Source organism: Carassius carassius, chromosome 17 (assembly GCF_963082965.1).
Source record: "Carassius carassius chromosome 17, fCarCar2.1, whole genome shotgun sequence".
NCBI classification, from domain to species: Eukaryota; Metazoa; Chordata; class Actinopteri; order Cypriniformes; family Cyprinidae; genus Carassius; species Carassius carassius.
Genome location: NC_081771.1, coordinates 3758648 through 3779841, shown reverse-complemented (window position 1 = coordinate 3779841; position 21194 = coordinate 3758648). Strand labels below are relative to the sequence as shown.

Sequence of the window (21194 nt, the reverse complement as noted above, 5' to 3'; positions counted from 1 at the left end):
TAGAGTTTTGATATTTAGATATTTAGGTAGTCAACATGATATAATCAATGTTTTAAACATTATGGACACATAATGCATCAAAACCCCTTATATAAGTCATAATAAATATTCCTAATGGATTTGATCTTTGTTCATCTTTTCTCTCGTTTCCTCGTAGCTTTCAAGTGACTTTGAGCAGCCCTTAGGCTCAGTGGTTCTACCAATCAGAGAGCTGCTTTCAAAGCCAGATCTACTGATGGACCAGTGGTTGAGTCTGGATGGAGCAGGTCCTGACACTCAGATTCTTCTGAGGGCACAGCTTAAGGTCCAACAATGATTCTTATTGCTTTCTCTAAACTGTAATAGGATTAACTTACTAATGAACTTTTTCAAATTGTCATTTCAGTTATAAAAATAAAAATAAATATTGTGTATGTATCTCTTGCAATTAGTTCCATCTTGATTAGGTTCATGTTGGTGTGTCAAACTGAGACCAGAAGACATTTGTAAATATTTAAATTACACTTGTTTCATATCAGATTTTGGACTCAAGATTGGATACAAGTGTCCTTCATCGTAAAAAGCCTGTTGTTGAAGAAGAGCATTCAGTGGGTGAACAGCACAAAGAAAAAGCTCCAGTCGCTGTTGAACTCTCACAAGCTGCAGTCAGTAAAGTGTCCGAGAAGAAAACACTGCCAACAAAAGGGTTCGATTGTTTTGTTATAATTACAGATTTATTAAAAATAATTTTGCTTTATTTTAAGAACTAAAGCAAACTGCTTGTGTTTGTGATGAACAGGGTCAGTGAACTGGCAGCCTCTACTTTACCACTTCCTGAAGAACATCAGAAACAAACAGACACCCATGATATAGATGACCATCACACGCCATCTGTACCCAAAACACAGCCTGCCCCTGAGGTTAGTTTGTGTGTACAGCATCATTTACTTAAAGTTTGATTTTAATTCATTATTAATTTATTTAATATAATATTTTTTTAATTAATTAAAATCAACAATTATTTTAATCATAATGTCATTATTTCTATTTTAAATATTTGAATAATTATTTATTAAATTATAAATTATTAAACTCATTAAATTATTACATTTTATTTATTAAATTAATTGAATTATTTTAATTTATTTAATTAAAAATGTTGGTCCCACTTTATATTAGGTTGCATTTTACTACTATGTATTTAAATTTCAATTAATAATTTAATACAATGCACTTATTGCCTACATATGTGTTTTTAAATTGTACTTATATATTTTTTAAATACTTGCATGTAAATATATCTGTAACTAATTTCTGTTATTACATTTATAATTACACCTAAACTCACCCTTAAACCTACCCAGACCACCAAATCTGTCCCTAACCTTAAGGCCCCGATACACTTCAAACGAATATTAATTCATTCTTCGATTTCATTTTAAGTATTTTGGGGCTTTTCCTGTATCCCTCCTCAATAGCAGCAAAACTGTTTCGCAGTACAATATGAACACAATAAGTACAATGTAATTTTTTTTTTTGATGTAAGTACTTAGTGGTTAATGCCACCTAATATAAAGTGGGAATTTTTTTTTTATTATTTAAACAGTATTTCCATTATATATTACACTAAACTACTTTTTTTAAAATTGTATTTATTTTTTATTTTTACTTAAATGTATAATAAGGTACAGACATTATTGTTTTGTTGAAAATGAATGGTGACCATATTTTTTTTTGTTTTCTTTTATTTATTTATTTTGTATTCATTTAGTGTAATTGAAGCACTATTATAGTTTTTTACATTTATTATTTTTGGTTTTATTTTAGTTTTTTTTTTTTTTGCAATATTGTAGTCTGTTTTTGTTATTGTTCTTATTTTTTATTTTTTTTTTTATCCATATAGGTTTTTTTTTTTTTTCATTTTTATTTCAGTTTTTGTTATTTCAGCACATCAAGTACTTAATAAAAATAAAAAATGTTTTTGGCAACTACTGGAAATAAGATAAGTTTTTTATATTTAATTTTATGTTAACATTTTATTTTGAGTTAACAAGATGGTTTTTATTGTTTATTTAATTGTTTTAGTTAACTTTGTAGTTTTAGTTAACTTTTAGATAACTATAATAACTCTGATTATATCTTGTCATTTACAGGATCTCAGTAAAGTTCCTGATTTCACTCCCAGTGAAGGTGGATACATGAAACCAGTCAAAACATTTGGATCAGCCCACGAAGAGCAAAAACCAGAAGAGCAGTGAGTTCAAGATTTGATATAACCCTGATTTAGCTTTCATTAACAAATTAAGATATTATTAATACTCATAATAATGAAGGGCCATCATGTAAAGAATGATTTCTTCATGTTAACAGGTCTCACAAGAAGGTTTCCCCCAGTGCTCCTGCAGAGGAGTCAAAAGTCAGTAGTTCTACAGACATTCGACCCCAAAAGACCCGCCATGACCCCAGCTTTGGCACCAAGGTGAGTGGTACACTTCTGGAACATTTAGCTTCCTAGATCAGGATACCATTTCTAAGGATGTTGGAACATGTCCTGCTTGGCAGGATGACTTCAGTATTCTTCTGATGTTATGATTGTTTCATGTCTGTCCCACAGGGGGTGCTGCGTATCCATCTTTTGGAAGCTCAGGATCTGGTAGCGAAGGACAACATGATGGGAGGGATGGTGAAGGGAAAGAGCGACCCGTACGTCAAGATTCATATCGGAGACACAACCTTTAAGAGTCATGTGATCAAGGAGAACCTCAACCCCACCTGGAACGAGATGTATGAGGTGGGTTTAGGTCTTTAGAGGTTTAGTTGATGTTAAAAATGGTTTTAAAAAATAATATCATGTAATCAATGCTTTTTCCAGCTGGTTCTGACCTCCAGCTCGACCTCTGATGTCCTTGTGGAGGTTTTCGACAAGGATATGGACAAAGATGACTTTTTAGGGAGGTATGTGGAAGTTTTGATATTGCTAACTAAAACTATTAAAAAATCTTTGTGTTCATTGTGGTAAAGCTGAAATAAAATAGAAATATTAAACTAGAAATGTTGCCTTAATAAATTTAGCCTAAAGTAACTTAATAAAAACAAATGGAAATATAAATATAAAAGCTAGCTTATTACCATTTATGACTACTGTGTTGTATGTCTGATGTGATGCTGGTCCATGTCATGTAATACATGTTTGCATATGAATGTTGCTTGGCCACAGGGTGAAGATCAGCTTACAGCAGATCATTCAGTCTCAGCTGACTGACGAAGTGAGTGATTCATCACTAATATCTTTCCTCATTCTCTTCAAAGTTCTAATTTTGAGCAATTAAGACATATTGATTTATTCTTTTTGCAAGTTTCATTGTGTTTTCTTTCTTTGTGTCAGTGGTTTTCTCTGAATGACGTCAAACACGGCCGGGTTCACATGATTCTGGAGTGGCTTCCCACAGTCACACAACCTGACAGACTACAACAGGTGTTATATTATATTATATTATATTATATTATATTATATTATATTATATTATATTATATTATATTATATTATATTATATTATATTATATTATATTATATTATATTATATTATATTATATTATATTATATTATGCAGACTTATGAATGATTTATGTTTTTGAGTTTTAAAATTAGTTTGGTCTGTATGCAATCCATCTAGATGATCAGAGTAAAGTGTTTTATTTGGTGATTTAATTTAATGTCAGATCAGGATGCATAGTTAGATTTTGATGTCATGATTTTAAAACTAAATAATCAAAAATATTATTTGAATTCTTGTTTTTTTTTTATTAGTATGTTTAATGTGAATGTATTTTATGCCGTTTATTTTGGTGTTAGAATCTCTTTTCTTGGTTTCTTCACGTCAGGCGCTGCAGTTACAGTCCGAGCATTCGTACCAGAACAAATCTGTGCCATCAGCAGCTCTGTTCTTCATTCTCTTGGAGAGAGCTCATGACCTGCCGGTGTGTCTCTTATACACATGAACCCACACAAATACAGTTATGCTATATTAGATGGAGCTGTCTTAATACTAGAGCTTGACCGATATATTGTTTTGCTGATATTATCGGCCGATATAAGCCTGTCGCCGATATATCAGCATCGGCGAATATACTGCCGATATGATTGGTTTTTTAAAAAAAACATTTAATGCAGATATAATTGAATTAAATTAAAGTTGAATAAACTTCAACTTTACTGTTCAGTGCACCGATGTCAGACTCATTTTGGATATTAAAGTGTATTGTTAAATTGTTAAATGCCCTGCCTCCATTAGATATCTCTGTCACGTCATTATAAGTGTTTGATCACCACATTTGAGTGATCATTGCAAAAAATGTTTATGTATGTATATATATTCTGTTCATGTATATACTGTATTCTATATATAGTACCAGTCAAATGTTTGGACACGTGAATGGGAAAGTGTCCAAACTTTTGACTGGTACTGTACTATAATAGTACTATAATATACACAAAAATATCGTCCGATATATCGGTTTCGACCTTTTCTTTACTCCCTAATATCGGTATCGGGCCCAAAAACCAATATCGGTTGGGCTTTACTTAATACTGTCATGTGTGCAGCTGAAGAAGAGTGGAAAGGAGCCTAAAGCTGCTGCAGAGCTGGTGTTGGGTGACATTTCCCATAAAACCAAGGTGGGAATTTGTGCCTTTTGTGAAGAATCAGTGTAGTGTCAATTTTTTTGACCCTTAATAAAAGCAGCTTCTTTGCTGTTCTTTTTAAAGGTGTGTGAGCGCTCCACGTCCCCTGAGTGGAGTGAAGCTTTTCACTTCCTGCTTCATAACCCAAAAGAGGAGATTCTTATTATAAAGGTAAAATAGATGAGTTAGAGTTTTGATATTTAGATATTTAGGTAGTCAACATGATATAATCAATGTTTTAAACATTATGGACACATAATGCATCAAAACCCCTTATATAAGTCATAATAAATATTCCTAATGGATTTGATCTTTGTTCATCTTTTATCTCGTTTCCTCGTAGCTTTCAAGTGACTTTGAGCAGCCCTTAGGCTCAGTGGTTCTACCAATCAGAGAGCTGCTTTCAAAGCCAGATCTACTGATGGACCAGTGGTTGAGTCTGGATGGAGCAGGTCCTGACACTCAGATTCTTCTGAGGGCACAGCTTAAGGTCCAACAATGATTCTTATTGCTTTCTCTAAACTGTAATAGGATTAACTTACTAATGAACTTTTTCAAATTGTCATTTCAGTTATAAAAATAAAAATAAATATTGTGTATGTATCTCTTGCAATTAGTTCCATCTTGATTAGATTCATGTTGGTGTGTCAAACTGAGACCAGAAGACATTTGTAAATATTTAAATTACACTTGTTTCATATCAGATTTTGGACTCAAGATTGGATACAAGTGTCCTTCATCGTAAAAAGCCTGTTGTTGAAGAAGAGCATTCAGTGGGTGAACAGCACAAAGAAAAAGCTCCAGTCGCTGTTGAACTCTCACAAGCTGCAGTCAGTAAAGTGTCCGAGAAGAAAACACTGCCAACAAAAGGGTTCGATTGTTTTGTTATAATTACAGATTTATTAAAAATAATTTTGCTTTATTTTAAGAACTAAAGCAAACTGCTTGTGTTTGTGATGAACAGGGTCAGTGAACTGGCAGCCTCTACTTTACCACTTCCTGAAGAACATCAGAAACAAACAGACACCCATGATATAGATGACCATCACACGCCATCTGTACCCAAAACACAGCCTGCCCCTGAGGTTAGTTTGTGTGTACAGCATCATTTACTTAAAGTTTGATTTTAATTCATTATTAATTTATTTAATATAATATTTTTTTAATTAATTAAAATCAACAATTATTTTAATCATAATGTCATTATTTCTATTTTAAATATTTGAATAATTATTTATTAAATTATAAATTATTAAACTCATTAAATTATTACATTTTATTTATTAAATTAATTGAATTATTTTAATTTATTTAATTAAAAATGTTGGTCCCACTTTATATTAGGTTGCATTTTACTACTATGTATTTAAATTTCAATTAATAATTTAATACAATGCACTTATTGCCTACATATGTGTTTTTAAATTGTACTTATATATTTTTTAAATACTTGCATGTAAATATATCTGTAACTAATTTCTGTTATTACATTTATAATTACACCTAAACTCACCCTTAAACCTACCCAGACCACCAAATCTGTCCCTAACCTTAAGGCCCCGATACACTTCAAACGAATATTAATTCATTCTTCGATTTCATTTTAAGTATTTTGGGGCTTTTCCTGTATCCCTCCTCAATAGCAGCAAAACTGTTTCGCAGTACAATATGAACACAATAAGTACAATGTAATTTTTTTTTTTTGATGTAAGTACTTAGTGGTTAATGCCACCTAATATAAAGTGGGAATTTTTTTTTTATTATTTAAACAGTATTTCCATTATATATTACACTAAACTACTTTTTTTAAAATTGTATTTATTTTTTATTTTTACTTAAATGTATAATAAGGTACAGACATTATTGTTTTGTTGAAAATGAATGGTGACCATATTTTTTTTTGTTTTCTTTTATTTATTTATTTTGTATTCATTTAGTGTAATTGAAGCACTATTATAGTTTTTTACATTTATTATTTTTGGTTTTATTTTAGTTTTTTTTTTTTTTGCAATATTGTAGTCTGTTTTTGTTATTGTTCTTATTTTTTTTTTTTTTTTTTTATCCATATAGGTTTTTTTTTTTTTTTCATTTTTATTTCAGTTTTTGTTATTTCAGCACATCAAGTACTTAATAAAAATAAAAAATGTTTTTGGCAACTACTGGAAATAAGATAAGTTTTTTATATTTAATTTTATGTTAACATTTTATTTTGAGTTAACAAGATGGTTTTTATTGTTTATTTAATTGTTTTAGTTAACTTTGTAGTTTTAGTTAACTTTTAGATAACTATAATAACTCTGATTATATCTTGTCATTTACAGGATCTCAGTAAAGTTCCTGATTTCACTCCCAGTGAAGGTGGATACATGAAACCAGTCAAAACATTTGGATCAGCCCACGAAGAGCAAAAACCAGAAGAGCAGTGAGTTCAAGATTTGATATAACCCTGATTTAGCTTTCATTAACAAATTAAGATATTATTAATACTCATAATAATGAAGGGCCATCATGTAAAGAATGATTTCTTCATGTTAACAGGTCTCACAAGAAGGTTTCCCCCAGTGCTCCTGCAGAGGAGTCAAAAGTCAGTAGTTCTACAGACATTCGACCCCAAAAGACCCGCCATGACCCCAGCTTTGGCACCAAGGTGAGTGGTACACTTCTGGAACATTTAGCTTCCTAGATCAGGATACCATTTCTAAGGATGTTGGAACATGTCCTGCTTGGCAGGATGACTTCAGTATTCTTCTGATGTTATGATTGTTTCATGTCTGTCCCACAGGGGGTGCTGCGTATCCATCTTTTGGAAGCTCAGGATCTGGTAGCGAAGGACAACATGATGGGAGGGATGGTGAAGGGAAAGAGCGACCCGTACGTCAAGATTCATATCGGAGACACAACCTTTAAGAGTCATGTGATCAAGGAGAACCTCAACCCCACCTGGAACGAGATGTATGAGGTGGGTTTAGGTCTTTAGAGGTTTAGTTGATGTTAAAAATGGTTTTAAAAAATAATATCATGTAATCAATGCTTTTTCCAGCTGGTTCTGACCTCCAGCTCGACCTCTGATGTCCTTGTGGAGGTTTTCGACAAGGATATGGACAAAGATGACTTTTTAGGGAGGTATGTGGAAGTTTTGATATTGCTAACTAAAACTATTAAAAAATCTTTGTGTTCATTGTGGTAAAGCTGAAATAAAATAGAAATATTAAACTAGAAATGTTGCCTTAATAAATTTAGCCTAAAGTAACTTAATAAAAACAAATGGAAATATAAATATAAAAGCTAGCTTATTACCATTTATGACTACTGTGTTGTATGTCTGATGTGATGCTGGTCCATGTCATGTAATACATGTTTGCATATGAATGTTGCTTGGCCACAGGGTGAAGATCAGCTTACAGCAGATCATTCAGTCTCAGCTGACTGACGAAGTGAGTGATTCATCACTAATATCTTTCCTCATTCTCTTCAAAGTTCTAATTTTGAGCAATTAAGACATATTGATTTATTCTTTTTGCAAGTTTCATTGTGTTTTCTTTCTTTGTGTCAGTGGTTTTCTCTGAATGACGTCAAACACGGCCGGGTTCACATGATTCTGGAGTGGCTTCCCACAGTCACACAACCTGACAGACTACAACAGGTGTTATATTACATTATATTATATTATATTATATTATATTATATTATATTATATTATATTATATTATATTATATTATATTATATTATATTATATTATATTATATTATATTATATTATATTATATTATATTATATTATGCAGACTTATGAATGATTTATGTTTTTGAGTTTTAAAATTAGTTTGGTCTGTATGCAATCCATCTAGATGATCAGAGTAAAGTGTTTTATTTGGTGATTTAATTTAATGTCAGATCAGGATGCATAGTTAGATTTTGATGTCATGATTTTAAAACTAAATAATCAAAAATATTATTTGAATTCTTGTTTTTTTTTTATTAGTATGTTTAATGTGAATGTATTTTATGCCGTTTATTTTGGTGTTAGAATCTCTTTTCTTGGTTTCTTCACGTCAGGCGCTGCAGTTACAGTCCGAGCATTCGTACCAGAACAAATCTGTGCCATCAGCAGCTCTGTTCTTCATTCTCTTGGAGAGAGCTCATGACCTGCCGGTGTGTCTCTTATACACATGAACCCACACAAATACAGTTATGCTATATTAGATGGAGCTGTCTTAATACTAGAGCTTGACCGATATATTGTTTTGCTGATATTATCGGCCGATATAAGCCTGTCGCCGATATATCAGCATCGGCGAATATACTGCCGATATGATTGGTTTTTTAAAAAAAACATTTAATGCAGATATAATTGAATTAAATTAAAGTTGAATAAACTTCAACTTTACTGTTCAGTGCACCGATGTCAGACTCATTTTGGATATTAAAGTGTATTGTTAAATTGTTAAATGCCCTGCCTCCATTAGATATCTCTGTCACGTCATTATAAGTGTTTGATCACCACATTTGAGTGATCATTGCAAAAAATGTTTATGTATGTATATATATTCTGTTCATGTATATACTGTATTCTATATATAGTACCAGTCAAATGTTTGGACACGTGAATGGGAAAGTGTCCAAACTTTTGACTGGTACTGTACTATAATAGTACTATAATATACACAAAAATATCGTCCGATATATCGGTTTCGACCTTTTCTTTACTCCCTAATATCGGTATCGGGCCCAAAAACCAATATCGGTTGGGCTTTACTTAATACTGTCATGTGTGCAGCTGAAGAAGAGTGGAAAGGAGCCTAAAGCTGCTGCAGAGCTGGTGTTGGGTGACATTTCCCATAAAACCAAGGTGGGAATTTGTGCCTTTTGTGAAGAATCAGTGTAGTGTCAATTTTTTTGACCCTTAATAAAAGCAGCTTCTTTGCTGTTCTTTTTAAAGGTGTGTGAGCGCTCCACGTCCCCTGAGTGGAGTGAAGCTTTTCACTTCCTGCTTCATAACCCAAAAGAGGAGATTCTTATTATAAAGGTAAAATAGATGAGTTAGAGTTTTGATATTTAGATATTTAGGTAGTCAACATGATATAATCAATGTTTTAAACATTATGGACACATAATGCATCAAAACCCCTTATATATGTCATAATAAATATTCCTAATGGATTTGATCTCTGTTCATCTTTTATTTCGTTTCCTCGTAGCTTTCAAGTGACTTTGAGCAGCCCTTAGGCTCAGTGGTTCTACCAATCAGAGAGCTGCTTTCAAAGCCAGATCTACTGATGGACCAGTGGTTGAGTCTGGATGGAGCAGGTCCTGACACTCAGATTCTTCTGAGGGCACAGCTTAAGGTCCAACAATGATTCTTATTGCTTTCTCTAAACTGTAATAGGATTAACTTACTAATGAACTTTTTCAAATTGTCATTTCAGTTATAAAAATAAAAATAAATATTGTGTATGTATCTCTTGCAATTAGTTCCATCTTGATTAGATTCATGTTGGTGTGTCAAACTGAGACCAGAAGACATTTGTAAATATTTAAATTACACTTGTTTCATATCAGATTTTGGACTCAAGATTGGATACAAGTGTCCTTCATCGTAAAAAGCCTGTTGTTGAAGAAGAGCATTCAGTGGGTGAACAGCACAAAGAAAAAGCTCCAGTCGCTGTTGAACTCTCACAAGCTGCAGTCAGTAAAGTGTCCGAGAAGAAAACACTGCCAACAAAAGGGTTCGATTGTTTTGTTATAATTACAGATTTATTAAAAATAATTTTGCTTTATTTTAAGAACTAAAGCAAACTGCTTGTGTTTGTGATGAACAGGGTCAGTGAACTGGCAGCCTCTACTTTACCACTTCCTGAAGAACATCAGAAACAAACAGACACCCATGATATAGATGACCATCACACGCCATCTGTACCCAAAACACAGCCTGCCCCTGAGGTTAGTTTGTGTGTACAGCATCATTTACTTAAAGTTTGATTTTAATTCATTATTAATTTATTTAATATAATATTTTTTTAATTAATTAAAATCAACAATTATTTTAATCATAATGTCATTATTTCTATTTTAAATATTTGAATAATTATTTATTAAATTATAAATTATTAAACTCATTAAATTATTACATTTTATTTATTAAATTAATTGAATTATTTTAATTTATTTAATTAAAAATGTTGGTCCCACTTTATATTAGGTTGCTTTTTACTACTATGTATTTAAATTTCAATTAATAATTTAATACAATGCACTTATTGCGTACATATGTGTTTTTAAATTGTACTTATATATTTTTTAAATACTTGCATGTAAATATATCAGTAACTAATTTCTGTTATTACATTTATAATTACACCTAAACTCACCCTTAAACCTACCCAGACCACCAAATCTGTCCCTAACCTTAAGGCCCCGATACACTTCAAACGAATATTAATTCATTCTTCGATTTCATTTTAAGTATTTTGGGGCTTTTCCTGTATCCCTCCTCAATAGCAGCAAAACTGTTTCGCAGTACAATATGAACACAATAAGTACAATGTAATTATTTTTTTGATGTAAGAACATAGTAGTTAGTGCCACCTAATATAAAGTGGGACCAAATTTTGAATTTGAACAGTATTTCAGACCCATTATATATTACATTAAACTACTTTTTTTTTAAATGATTAAATATGGTACAATAAACATTATTATTTTGTTGAAAATGAATGGTGGCCATATTTTTTTATTTTATTTTCTTTATTGATTTAACTTGTGTTCATTTAGTTTAATTGAAGCACTAATATAGTTTTTAATTACTAATTTTAATTATTTTACATTTTTTGTTTTTATTTGAGTAAATACAATAATAACGTGTTTAAAATATTTGATTTTGAGTTAACAAAATGGTTTTTATTGTTTATTTAATTGTTTTAGTTTTAGTTAACTTTGTAGTTTTAGTTAACTTTTAGATAACTATAATAACTCTGATTATATCTTGTCATTTACAGGATCTCAGTAAAGTTCCTGATTTCACTCCCAGTGAAGGTGGATACATGAAACCAGTCAAAACATTTGGATCAGCCCACGAAGAGCAAAAACCAGAAGAGCAGTGAGTTCAAGATTTGATATAACCCTGATTTAGCTTTCATTAACAAATTAAGATATTATTAATACTCATAATAATGAAGGGCCATCATGTAAAGAATGATTTCTTCATGTTAACAGGTCTCACAAGAATGTTTCCCCCAGTGCTCCTGCAGAGGAGTCAAAAGTCAGTAGTTCTACAGACATTCGACCCCAAAAGACCCGCCATGACCCCAGCTTTGGCACCAAGGTGAGTGGTACACTTCTGGAACATTTAGCTTCCTAGATCAGGATACCATTTCTAAGGATGTTGGAACATGTCCTGCTTGGCAGGATGACTTCAGTATTCTTCTGATGTTATGATTGTTTCATGTCTGTCCCACAGGGGGTGCTGCGTATCCATCTTTTGGAAGCTCAGGATCTGGTAGCGAAGGACAACATGATGGGAGGGATGGTGAAGGGAAAGAGCGACCCGTACGTCAAGATTCATATCGGAGACACAACCTTTAAGAGTCATGTGATCAAGGAGAACCTCAACCCCACCTGGAACGAGATGTATGAGGTGGGTTTAGGTCTTTAGAGGTTTAGTTGATGTTAAAAATGGTTTTAAAAAATAATATCATGTAATCAATGCTTTTTCCAGCTGGTTCTGACCTCCAGCTCGACCTCTGATGTCCTTGTGGAGGTTTTCGACAAGGATATGGACAAAGATGACTTTTTAGGGAGGTATGTGGAAGTTTTGATATTGCTAACTAAAACTATTAAAAAATCTTTGTGTTCATTGTGGTAAAGCTGAAATAAAATAGAAATATTAAACTAGAAATGTTGCCTTAATAAATTTAGCCTAAAGTAACTTAATAAAAACAAATGGAAATATAAATATAAAAGCTAGTTTATTCCCATTTATGACTACTGTGTTGTATGTCTGATGTGATGCTGGTCCATGTCATGTAATACATGTTTGCATATGAATGTTGCTTGGCCACAGGGTGAAGATCAGCTTACAGCAGATCATTCAGTCTCAGCTGACTGACGAAGTGAGTGATTCATCACTAATATCTTTCCTCATTCTCTTCAAAGTTCTAATTTTGAGCAATTAAGACATATTGATTTATTCTTTTTGCAAGTTTCATTGTGTTTTCTTTCTTTGTGTCAGTGGTTTTCTCTGAATGACGTCAAACACGGCCGGGTTCACATGATTCTGGAGTGGCTTCCCACAGTCACACAACCTGACAGACTACAACAGGTGTTATATTATATTATATTATATTATATTATATTATATTATATTATATTATATTATATTATATTATATTATATTATATTATATTATATTATATTATATTATATTATATTATATTATATTATATTATATTATATTATATTATGCAGACTTATGAATGATTTATGTTTTTGAGTTTTAAAATTAGTTTGGTCTGTATGCAATCCATCTAGATGATCAGAGTAAAGTGTTTTATTTGGTGATTTAATTTAATGTCAGATCAGGATGCATAGTTAGATTTTGGTGTCATGATTTTTAAACTAAATAATTAAAAATATTATTTGAAATATTTTTTTTATTAGTATGTTTAATGTGAATGTATTTTATGCCGTTTATTTTGGTGTTAGAATCTCTTTTCTTGGTTTCTTCACGTCAGGCGCTGCAGTTACAGTCCGAGCATTCGTACCAGAACAAATCTGTGCCATCAGCAGCTCTGTTCTTCATTCTCTTGGAGAGAGCTCATGACCTGCCGGTGTGTCTCTTATACACATGAACCCACACAAATACAGTTATGCTATATTAGATGGAGCTGTCTTAATACTAGAGCTTGACCGATATATTGTTTTGCTGATATTATCGGCCGATATAAGCCTGTCGCCGATATATCAGCATCGGCGAATATACTGCCGATATGATTGGTTTTTAAAAAAAAAACATTTAATGCAGATATAATTGAATTAAATTAAAGTTGAATAAACTTCAACTTTACTGTTCAGTGCACCGATGTCAGACTCATTTTGGATATTAAAGTGTATTGTTAAATTGTTAAATGCCCTGCCTCCATTAGATATCTCTGTCACGTCATAATAAGTGTTTGATCACCACATTTGAGTGATCATTGCAAAAAATGTTTATGTATGTATATATATTCTGTTCATGTATATACTGTATTCTATATATAGTACCAGTCAAATGTTTGGACACGTGAATGGGAAAGTGTCCAAACTTTTGACTGGTACTGTACTATAATAGTACTATAATATACACAAAAAATATCGTCCGATATATCGGTATCGACCTTTTCTTTACTCCCTAATATCGGTATCGGCCCCAAAAACCAATATCGGTTGGGCTCTACTTAATACTGTCATGTGTGCAGCTGAAGAAGAGTGGAAAGGAGCCTAAAGCTGCTGCAGAGCTGGTGTTGGGTGACATTTCCCATAAAACCAAGGTGGGAATTTGTGCCTTTTGTGAAGAATCAGTGTAGTGTCAATTTCTGACCCTTAATAAAAGCAGCTTCTTTGCTGTTCTTTTTAAAGGTGTGTGAGCGCTCCACGTCCCCTGAGTGGAGTGAAGCTTTTCACTTCCTGCTTCATAACCCAAAAGAGGAGATTCTTATTATAAAGGTAAAATAGATGAGTTAGAGTTTTGATATTTAGATATTTAGGTAGTCAACATGATATAATCAATGTTTTAAACATTATGGACACATAATGCATCAAAACCCCTTATATAAGTCATAATAAATATTCCTAATGGATTTGATCTTTGTTCGTCTTTTCTCTCGTTTCCTCGTAGCTTTCAAGTGACTTTGAGCAGCCCTTAGGCTCAGTGGTTCTACCAATCAGAGAGCTGCTTTCAAAGCCAGATCTACTGATGGACCAGTGGTTGAGTCTGGATGGAGCAGGTCCTGACACTCAGATTCTTCTGAGGGCACAGCTTAAGGTCCAACAATGATTCTTATTGCTTTCTCTAAACTGTAATAGGATTAACTTACTAATGAACTTTTTCAAATTGTCATTTCAGTTATAAAAATAAACATAAATATTGTGTATGTATCTCTTGCAATTAGTTCCATCTTGATTAGATTCATGTTGGTGTGTCAAACTGAGACCAGAAGACATTTGTAAATATTTAAATTACACTTGTTTCATATCAGATTTTGGACTCAAGATTGGATACAAGTGTCCTTCATCGTAAAAAGCCTGTTGTTGAAGAAGAGCATTCAGTGGGTGAACAGCACAAAGAAAAAGCTCCAGTCGCTGTTGAACTCTCACAAGCTGCAGTCAGTAAAGTGTCCGAGAAGAAAACACTGCCAACAAAAGGGTTCGATTGTTTTGTTATAATTACAGATTTATTAAAAATAATTTTGCTTTATTTTAAGAACTAAAGCAAACTGCTTGTGTTTGTGATGAACAGGGTCAGTGAACTGGCAGCCTCTACTTTACCACTTCCTGAAGAACATCAGAAACAAACAGACACCCATGATATAGATGACCATCACACGCCATCTGTACCCAAAACACAGCCTGCCCCTGAGGTTAGTTTGTGTGTACAGCATCATTTACTTAAAGTTTGATTTTTTTAATCATTATTTTAATCATAATTATTTTAAAATTATTTTAATCATAATGTCATTATTTCTATTTTAATTATTTGAAGAATTATTTATTAAATTATAAATTATTAAACTCATTTAATTATTAAATTTTATTTATTAAATTAATTGAATTATTTTAATTTAATTAATTAAAAATGTTGGTCCCACTTTATATTAGGTTTCATTTTACTACTATGTATTTATTTTTAAATTAATCATTTAATACAATGCACTTACTGTGTACATATGTGTTTTTAAATTGTACTTATATATTTTTTAAATACTTGCATGTAAATATATCTGTAACTAATTTCTGTTATTACATTTATAATTACACCTAAACTCACCCTTAAACCTACCCAGACCACCAAATCTGTCCCTAACCTTAAGGCCCTGATACACTTCAAACGAATATTAATTCATTCTTCGATTTCATTTTAAGTATTTTGGGGCTTTTCCTGTATCCCTCCTCAATATCAGCAAAACTGTTTCGCAGTACAATATGAACACAATAAGTACAATGTAATTATTTTTTTGATGTAAGAACATAGTAGTTAGTGCCACCTAATATAAAGTGGGACCAAATTTTGAATTTGAACAGTATTTCAGACCCATTATATATTACATTAAACTACTTTTTTTTTAAATGATTAAATATGGTACAATAAACATTATTATTTTGTTGAAAATGAATGGTGGCCATATTTTTTTATTTTCTTTTCTTTATTGATTTAACTTGTGTTCATTTAGTTTAATTGAAGCACTAATATAGTTTTTAATTACTAATTTTAATTATTTTACATTTTTTATTTGAGTAAATACAATAATAACGTGTTTAAAATATTTGATTTTGAGTTAACAAAATGGTTTTTATTGTTTATTTAATTGTTTTAGTTTTAGTTAACTTTGTAGTTTTAGTTAACTTTTAGATAACTATAATAACTCTGATTATATCTTGTCATTTACAGGATCTCAGTAAAGTTCCTGATTTCACTCCCAGTGAAGGTGGATACATGAAACCAGTCAAAACATTTGGATCAGCCCACGAAGAGCAAAAACCAGAAGAGCAGTGAGTTCAAGATTTGATATAACCCTGATTTAGCTTTCATTAACAAATTAAGATATTATTAATACTCATAATAATGAAGGGCCATCATGTAAAGAATGATTTCTTCATGTTAACAGGTCTCACAAGAAGGTTTCCCCCAGTGCTCCTGCAGAGGAGTCAAAAGTCAGTAGTTCTACAGACATTCGACCCCAAAAGACCCGCCATGACCCCAGCTTTGGCACCAAGGTGAGTGGTACACTTCTGGAACATTTAGCTTCCTAGATCAGGATACCATTTCTAAGGATGTTGGAACATGTCCTGCTTGGCAGGATGACTTCAGTATTCTTCTGATGTTATGATTGTTTCATGTCTGTCCCACAGGGGGTGCTGCGTATCCATCTTTTGGAAGCTCAGGATCTGGTAGCGAAGGACAACATGATGGGAGGGATGGTGAAGGGAAAGAGCGACCCGTACGTCAAGATTCATATCGGAGACACAACCTTTAAGAGTCATGTGATCAAGGAGAACCTCAACCCCACCTGGAACGAGATGTATGAGGTGGGAAGGCTTGGAAATGTAGTTCGGGAAAAATCAAGGTTTCGCAGAAATGTTTGTAATGGCTATGATTTTTTACTAGATGATTCTGAGCCCTGATCATAATCTAGACGTGAAGTTTGAGGTCTATGATAAGGATTTTGAATCCGATGATTTCCTTGGAAGGTTAGTACATTTACAACTACTTTTACTCATTATAGCACCAAAACCAGATTTCTTGCTTTATTACTTAATTTTTTGGGGACAACTAGACACATATGACATCCATTTCATATATATCATGGTAGTAAAAAAAGGCAAACAATTTTTGCTGTTGATTTTGGTATGAAATATGCACCAGATAAATCTTCATGAAGTTTACTCTACACATTTAAAAAACACTTTATTTCAGATGCTATATTCATAAAATAAATGACGTTTCACTTTGTCTTCGTGTGTTCAGGTTCAAGCTCAAACTCGGACATATCATCAGTTCCCAGTACAATGATGAAGTGAGTATCAGCATATTTGGCTCTGGTTTGCAAGATCATAACACAATCAGCACATGAACCTGTCCCCGCTGCCTTTTCTTTTCCAGTGGTTTACTCTGAATGATATAAAACACGGTCGAGTCCATTTGGTCCTGGAATGGCTTCCCACCTCAACGCAGCGGGATAGATTGGATCAAGTCAGTTTTTAATGAAAGCACACAGAGTCTGTTGGTTGTTATATACAGTATATATATAGAAAATTGACAAAATATTACTATCTTTTTTACTAGGTAATGAAGATGCAAAGCTCTCAGACCTACGAGAACAAGTCTGTGCCGTCAGCAGCGTTGTTGTTTATTCACTTAGAAAGAGCTCATGATCTTCCTGTGAGTCTATGTACTTCTACACACGAGCAGTATCCTATCATTTATAGAGACTGCATTCAAAAAAAAACTATTCCTAGTCAATACTAAATAAAGTAGAATATGTTTGAATTTGTTTCCATAATGTTTCAATATTTCAATATTTTAAGCTATTTCAAAAATGTATTTATAATATCTATTACATAACATAAAATTACATACATAAAATACTATATATATATATATAAATATTATTTTAAAAGCTTTAAAAAAATAATATAAAAAATATTTTATATTATACATACTTTTATATATTTGTATTTATTATGTATATGTATATTTATTCTACTTTATTAAGTATTTCACTGACTATAAATGATCTTTATTAACGAAATATTTTGGAGTTAGTGTTTTTTTTATTTTTATATATATATAATTATAAGCTGTCATTAATTCTTGATGGTTAAATGTCTAGATGAAGAAAAGTGGAAAGGAACCCAAAGCTGCTGCTGAACTTGTTCTTGGAGGAGCATCCTATAAAACCAAGGCAGGAGACTTTTAGCTATAGTAGTAATCATGCAGTCTTATCAAAAGTTAGGTTATGTATCATTTATTTGTAATATTTTAATATATTTAAATGATTTTTTTTCTGTGCTTTGACATTTAAAGGTGTGTGATCGCTCCTGTTCTCCTTACTGGAATGAAGCATTTGACTTTCTGGTTTATGACCCCAAAAAAGACATACTTGTCATTAAGGTGAATATATTTTAGTCTAAAATGCAGTTAATACCATTCTGTGAAGATTGCATGCATTAAATGATGCACTGAATAATAATCAACTAATATTCAGCAGCTGCAATATATGATAGTATATATTTAAACTTGTCATTACTGTATACACCTTAGTGTCCTTCGTGTTAAGTACATACTTCACTCTCTTTCAGTCTCTCATTTGATTTACTGTCATTCTGAGCAGCTCTCAAGTGCCTGGGACCAACCCATGGGCTCTTTGGTTCTTCCAATCAGAGAGCTGCTTTCAAAACCAGATCTACTGATGGACCAATGGCTTGATCTGGATGGAGCTTCACCAAAGAGCCAGATCCTACTCAGGGCACAGCTGAAGGTTAGACAGCTTGAGCTATCTGCACTCATTTTGATTGGTTGTTTTAGTAACTCAGCCAAGAAATAGTATCATAATGCTGTAAATACAATCTACATTTTCTCTTTTATCCAGATCTTGGATTCAAAAATGGCTGCTTTAGTGGCCATGGGTTCAGGTCCAGTGTTGAGTAATAAGCAGGCGGCCAAAACAGGTCAGATCAAAATCTCCCTCTCCTTCCAGAAGAAGCTGACAGTGATCATCCATGCATGCAGGTCTGGTGTGATTAGAAACCCTTTTGACTCATTTAAGTTTAGAAGTCTTCTATGTAAGTCTGAAGTTTGTGTTTGTGTGTTTCAGGGCTCTGGTTACATCATCTAAGGACAGCTTAGACACCTACGTCTCCCTCATTCTGCTGCCGGATAAAAGCAAGGCCACCAAAAGAAAGACGGCTGTGAAGAAGAAAAATCTGAACCCTGAGTTCAATGAAAGGTTTGGAGATGTGTGTGTGTGTGTGTCACTCATGAATAAGAGAGATTTAAGTGAGTTGTGATCAAGTTCTTTGAACTATGTACTATGGTAATACCTTACTTTTGCTTTGGAGCAATACATTGGAGATTTTCTTTATCATAAACGAAATGTTTGCATTTAAGCATCTTTTGCCCTCGGTGCATTGCGCAGAGTTTTTCAGGGAGGTTTCTTGAAGCGACTTGGAGACGTTGCTGCAGTTCTTCTGGGTTTAGTCTGCTGTTGTCTGACTCCTTGTGCAAACAAAATCTTCATCTTCAAACAGTGCATTGTTTAAATCTCTTTTGATATGTATGTTCTGAAATGTGTTAGCATTTTCTGTCTTAGATGTGAAGTGGTTTCAGATGAGTTTTTATCAGACCTTGACCCAGTGAGTGTGTCATAATCTACAATGTTGTTCTGTAGGTTTGAGTTTGATATGAGTGTGGAGGACGCCCAGAGACGAGAGCTCAGCGTTTGTGTGAAGAACGCATCCTCGTCCTTCATGAGTCGAGACAAAGACGTGATCGGCCAGGTCAGTCTGCCTGGGCTCACTTCCAGTGTTGGGGAGTAACTAGTTACATGTAACAGCGTTACGTAATTTAATTACAAAATTATTGTAACTGTAATTAGTTACAGTTACTAAGAAAAAAATAGTAATTAAATTACAGTTACTTATGAAATTTTTAACGATTACAAAGGGGATTACATTTGAATATTTACACACATCCACATACAGATTTAACTGATTTCTTTCCCAAATTACACTGACTATTATGAGACATACATCCTAATAATTTCCTGTATGCGGAAATACAGTCTAGTTCGTAGAATCCAGTCATAAAAACGTAATGCCTATAACGCGGACGGAATATGCCACATTTTGGATGACTAAATCAAAAGTAGGTCAGTACACTTGAATCAAAACATGACATGGACTAGTGTCTGTAAATATTAAGCACAAAAAATCCAATATATGACCTGCACATTTTGCGTGTTGGAAATCAGGCGCGGACTGGACACCGGGAGAACCGGGACAATTCCCGGTGGCCTGGCAGATGATTTGCCCCACTATTTTAATATTGTTATTGTATAATTGCACGCCGAATGTACTAAAGCGATCATTTGCGAATCCGCCATTTGATAATAAAATCTCTAATAAATCATGAAGTGTTAGTCATGACTCGCGCGCTCTCCGCGCCTCCGCCAAACGGTTTGGATCAGACTCAGAGTAATCAATGCGAGAGAGAGAGAGAGAGAGAGTGAGAGAGAGAGAGAGAGAGAGAGAGAGAGAGAGAGAGAGAGAGAGGAAGAGGACTGTGGAAGCGCACAGCTGGAGCAGAGTAGCGGAACTACTGTTCAGGGTTTCAGGTCAGTTTTATCTGTAAAGATGCTTTTTTTTTTTTAAATCAAGCAGCAGATCGTTGCTCATCAGTCATCACTCAAAATACTATATAAAGGTCATCATTAGTATCTGTTGTAATGTTACAGTAGTAATTTAGCTGGGAAAAAAAATCAGATTTTTTTTATATAGATTTAGGGGGAGCTACGATAGAAAACAACACAACCCTAACGAAAATTAACATTTTAAAATTTAACTATAAATCCAGAGAAAATTGTTACTATTGTTTAACTGTGGTAACCAAAAATGTAAAATTATTTTACAAATGTATTTATTTAAAAATAAATACAAATCCATTTGCAAAAAAATAAAAAATAAAATAAAAAAAAGGTTATTTTACTTTTATATAGGCTAATAAAAGCATGGTTAATTTTTGTAAGGGAAAAACATGACCCGTGTACAGTATTAGGATTTTTCTA

At 32.8% G+C, this 21194-nt stretch overlaps 1 protein-coding gene across 2 annotated transcripts in view; it reads left to right on the top strand.

Annotated features, from left to right (window-relative positions):
- LOC132160780 (uncharacterized) overlaps positions 1 to 21194 on the top strand; it is a 43248-nt gene that overhangs the window by 18926 nt on the left and 3128 nt on the right. Inside the window, exons 35-86 of one of the 2 annotated variants that reach the window (XM_059570469.1) lie at positions 158 to 304; positions 519 to 685; positions 779 to 899; positions 2133 to 2233; positions 2350 to 2458; positions 2594 to 2770; positions 2852 to 2934; positions 3197 to 3245; positions 3365 to 3454; positions 3862 to 3957; positions 4583 to 4654; positions 4745 to 4831; positions 5004 to 5150; positions 5365 to 5531; positions 5625 to 5745; positions 6982 to 7082; positions 7199 to 7307; positions 7443 to 7619; positions 7701 to 7783; positions 8046 to 8094; positions 8214 to 8303; positions 8716 to 8811; positions 9437 to 9508; positions 9599 to 9685; positions 9858 to 10004; positions 10219 to 10385; positions 10479 to 10599; positions 11655 to 11755; positions 11872 to 11980; positions 12116 to 12292; positions 12374 to 12456; positions 12719 to 12767; positions 12887 to 12976; positions 13389 to 13484; positions 14112 to 14183; positions 14272 to 14358; positions 14531 to 14677; positions 14892 to 15058; positions 15152 to 15272; positions 16301 to 16401; positions 16518 to 16626; positions 16762 to 16938; positions 17018 to 17100; positions 17378 to 17426; positions 17513 to 17602; positions 17696 to 17791; positions 18243 to 18314; positions 18437 to 18523; positions 18744 to 18890; positions 19002 to 19141; positions 19227 to 19358; positions 19800 to 19908. In XM_059570469.1, the coding sequence (XP_059426452.1) occupies positions 158 to 304; positions 519 to 685; positions 779 to 899; positions 2133 to 2233; positions 2350 to 2458; positions 2594 to 2770; positions 2852 to 2934; positions 3197 to 3245; positions 3365 to 3454; positions 3862 to 3957; positions 4583 to 4654; positions 4745 to 4831; positions 5004 to 5150; positions 5365 to 5531; positions 5625 to 5745; positions 6982 to 7082; positions 7199 to 7307; positions 7443 to 7619; positions 7701 to 7783; positions 8046 to 8094; positions 8214 to 8303; positions 8716 to 8811; positions 9437 to 9508; positions 9599 to 9685; positions 9858 to 10004; positions 10219 to 10385; positions 10479 to 10599; positions 11655 to 11755; positions 11872 to 11980; positions 12116 to 12292; positions 12374 to 12456; positions 12719 to 12767; positions 12887 to 12976; positions 13389 to 13484; positions 14112 to 14183; positions 14272 to 14358; positions 14531 to 14677; positions 14892 to 15058; positions 15152 to 15272; positions 16301 to 16401; positions 16518 to 16626; positions 16762 to 16938; positions 17018 to 17100; positions 17378 to 17426; positions 17513 to 17602; positions 17696 to 17791; positions 18243 to 18314; positions 18437 to 18523; positions 18744 to 18890; positions 19002 to 19141; positions 19227 to 19358; positions 19800 to 19908 (5724 nt within the window). Of the gene's footprint in view, positions 1 to 157; positions 305 to 518; positions 686 to 778; positions 900 to 2132; positions 2234 to 2349; positions 2459 to 2593; positions 2771 to 2851; positions 2935 to 3196; positions 3246 to 3364; positions 3455 to 3861; positions 3958 to 4582; positions 4655 to 4744; positions 4832 to 5003; positions 5151 to 5364; positions 5532 to 5624; positions 5746 to 6981; positions 7083 to 7198; positions 7308 to 7442; positions 7620 to 7700; positions 7784 to 8045; positions 8095 to 8213; positions 8304 to 8715; positions 8812 to 9436; positions 9509 to 9598; positions 9686 to 9857; positions 10005 to 10218; positions 10386 to 10478; positions 10600 to 11654; positions 11756 to 11871; positions 11981 to 12115; positions 12293 to 12373; positions 12457 to 12718; positions 12768 to 12886; positions 12977 to 13388; positions 13485 to 14111; positions 14184 to 14271; positions 14359 to 14530; positions 14678 to 14891; positions 15059 to 15151; positions 15273 to 16300; positions 16402 to 16517; positions 16627 to 16761; positions 16939 to 17017; positions 17101 to 17377; positions 17427 to 17512; positions 17603 to 17695; positions 17796 to 18242; positions 18315 to 18436; positions 18524 to 18743; positions 18891 to 19001; positions 19142 to 19226; positions 19359 to 19799; positions 19909 to 21194 lie in introns of those variants that run through there. The other variant, XR_009438074.1, reaches the window with a different exon arrangement.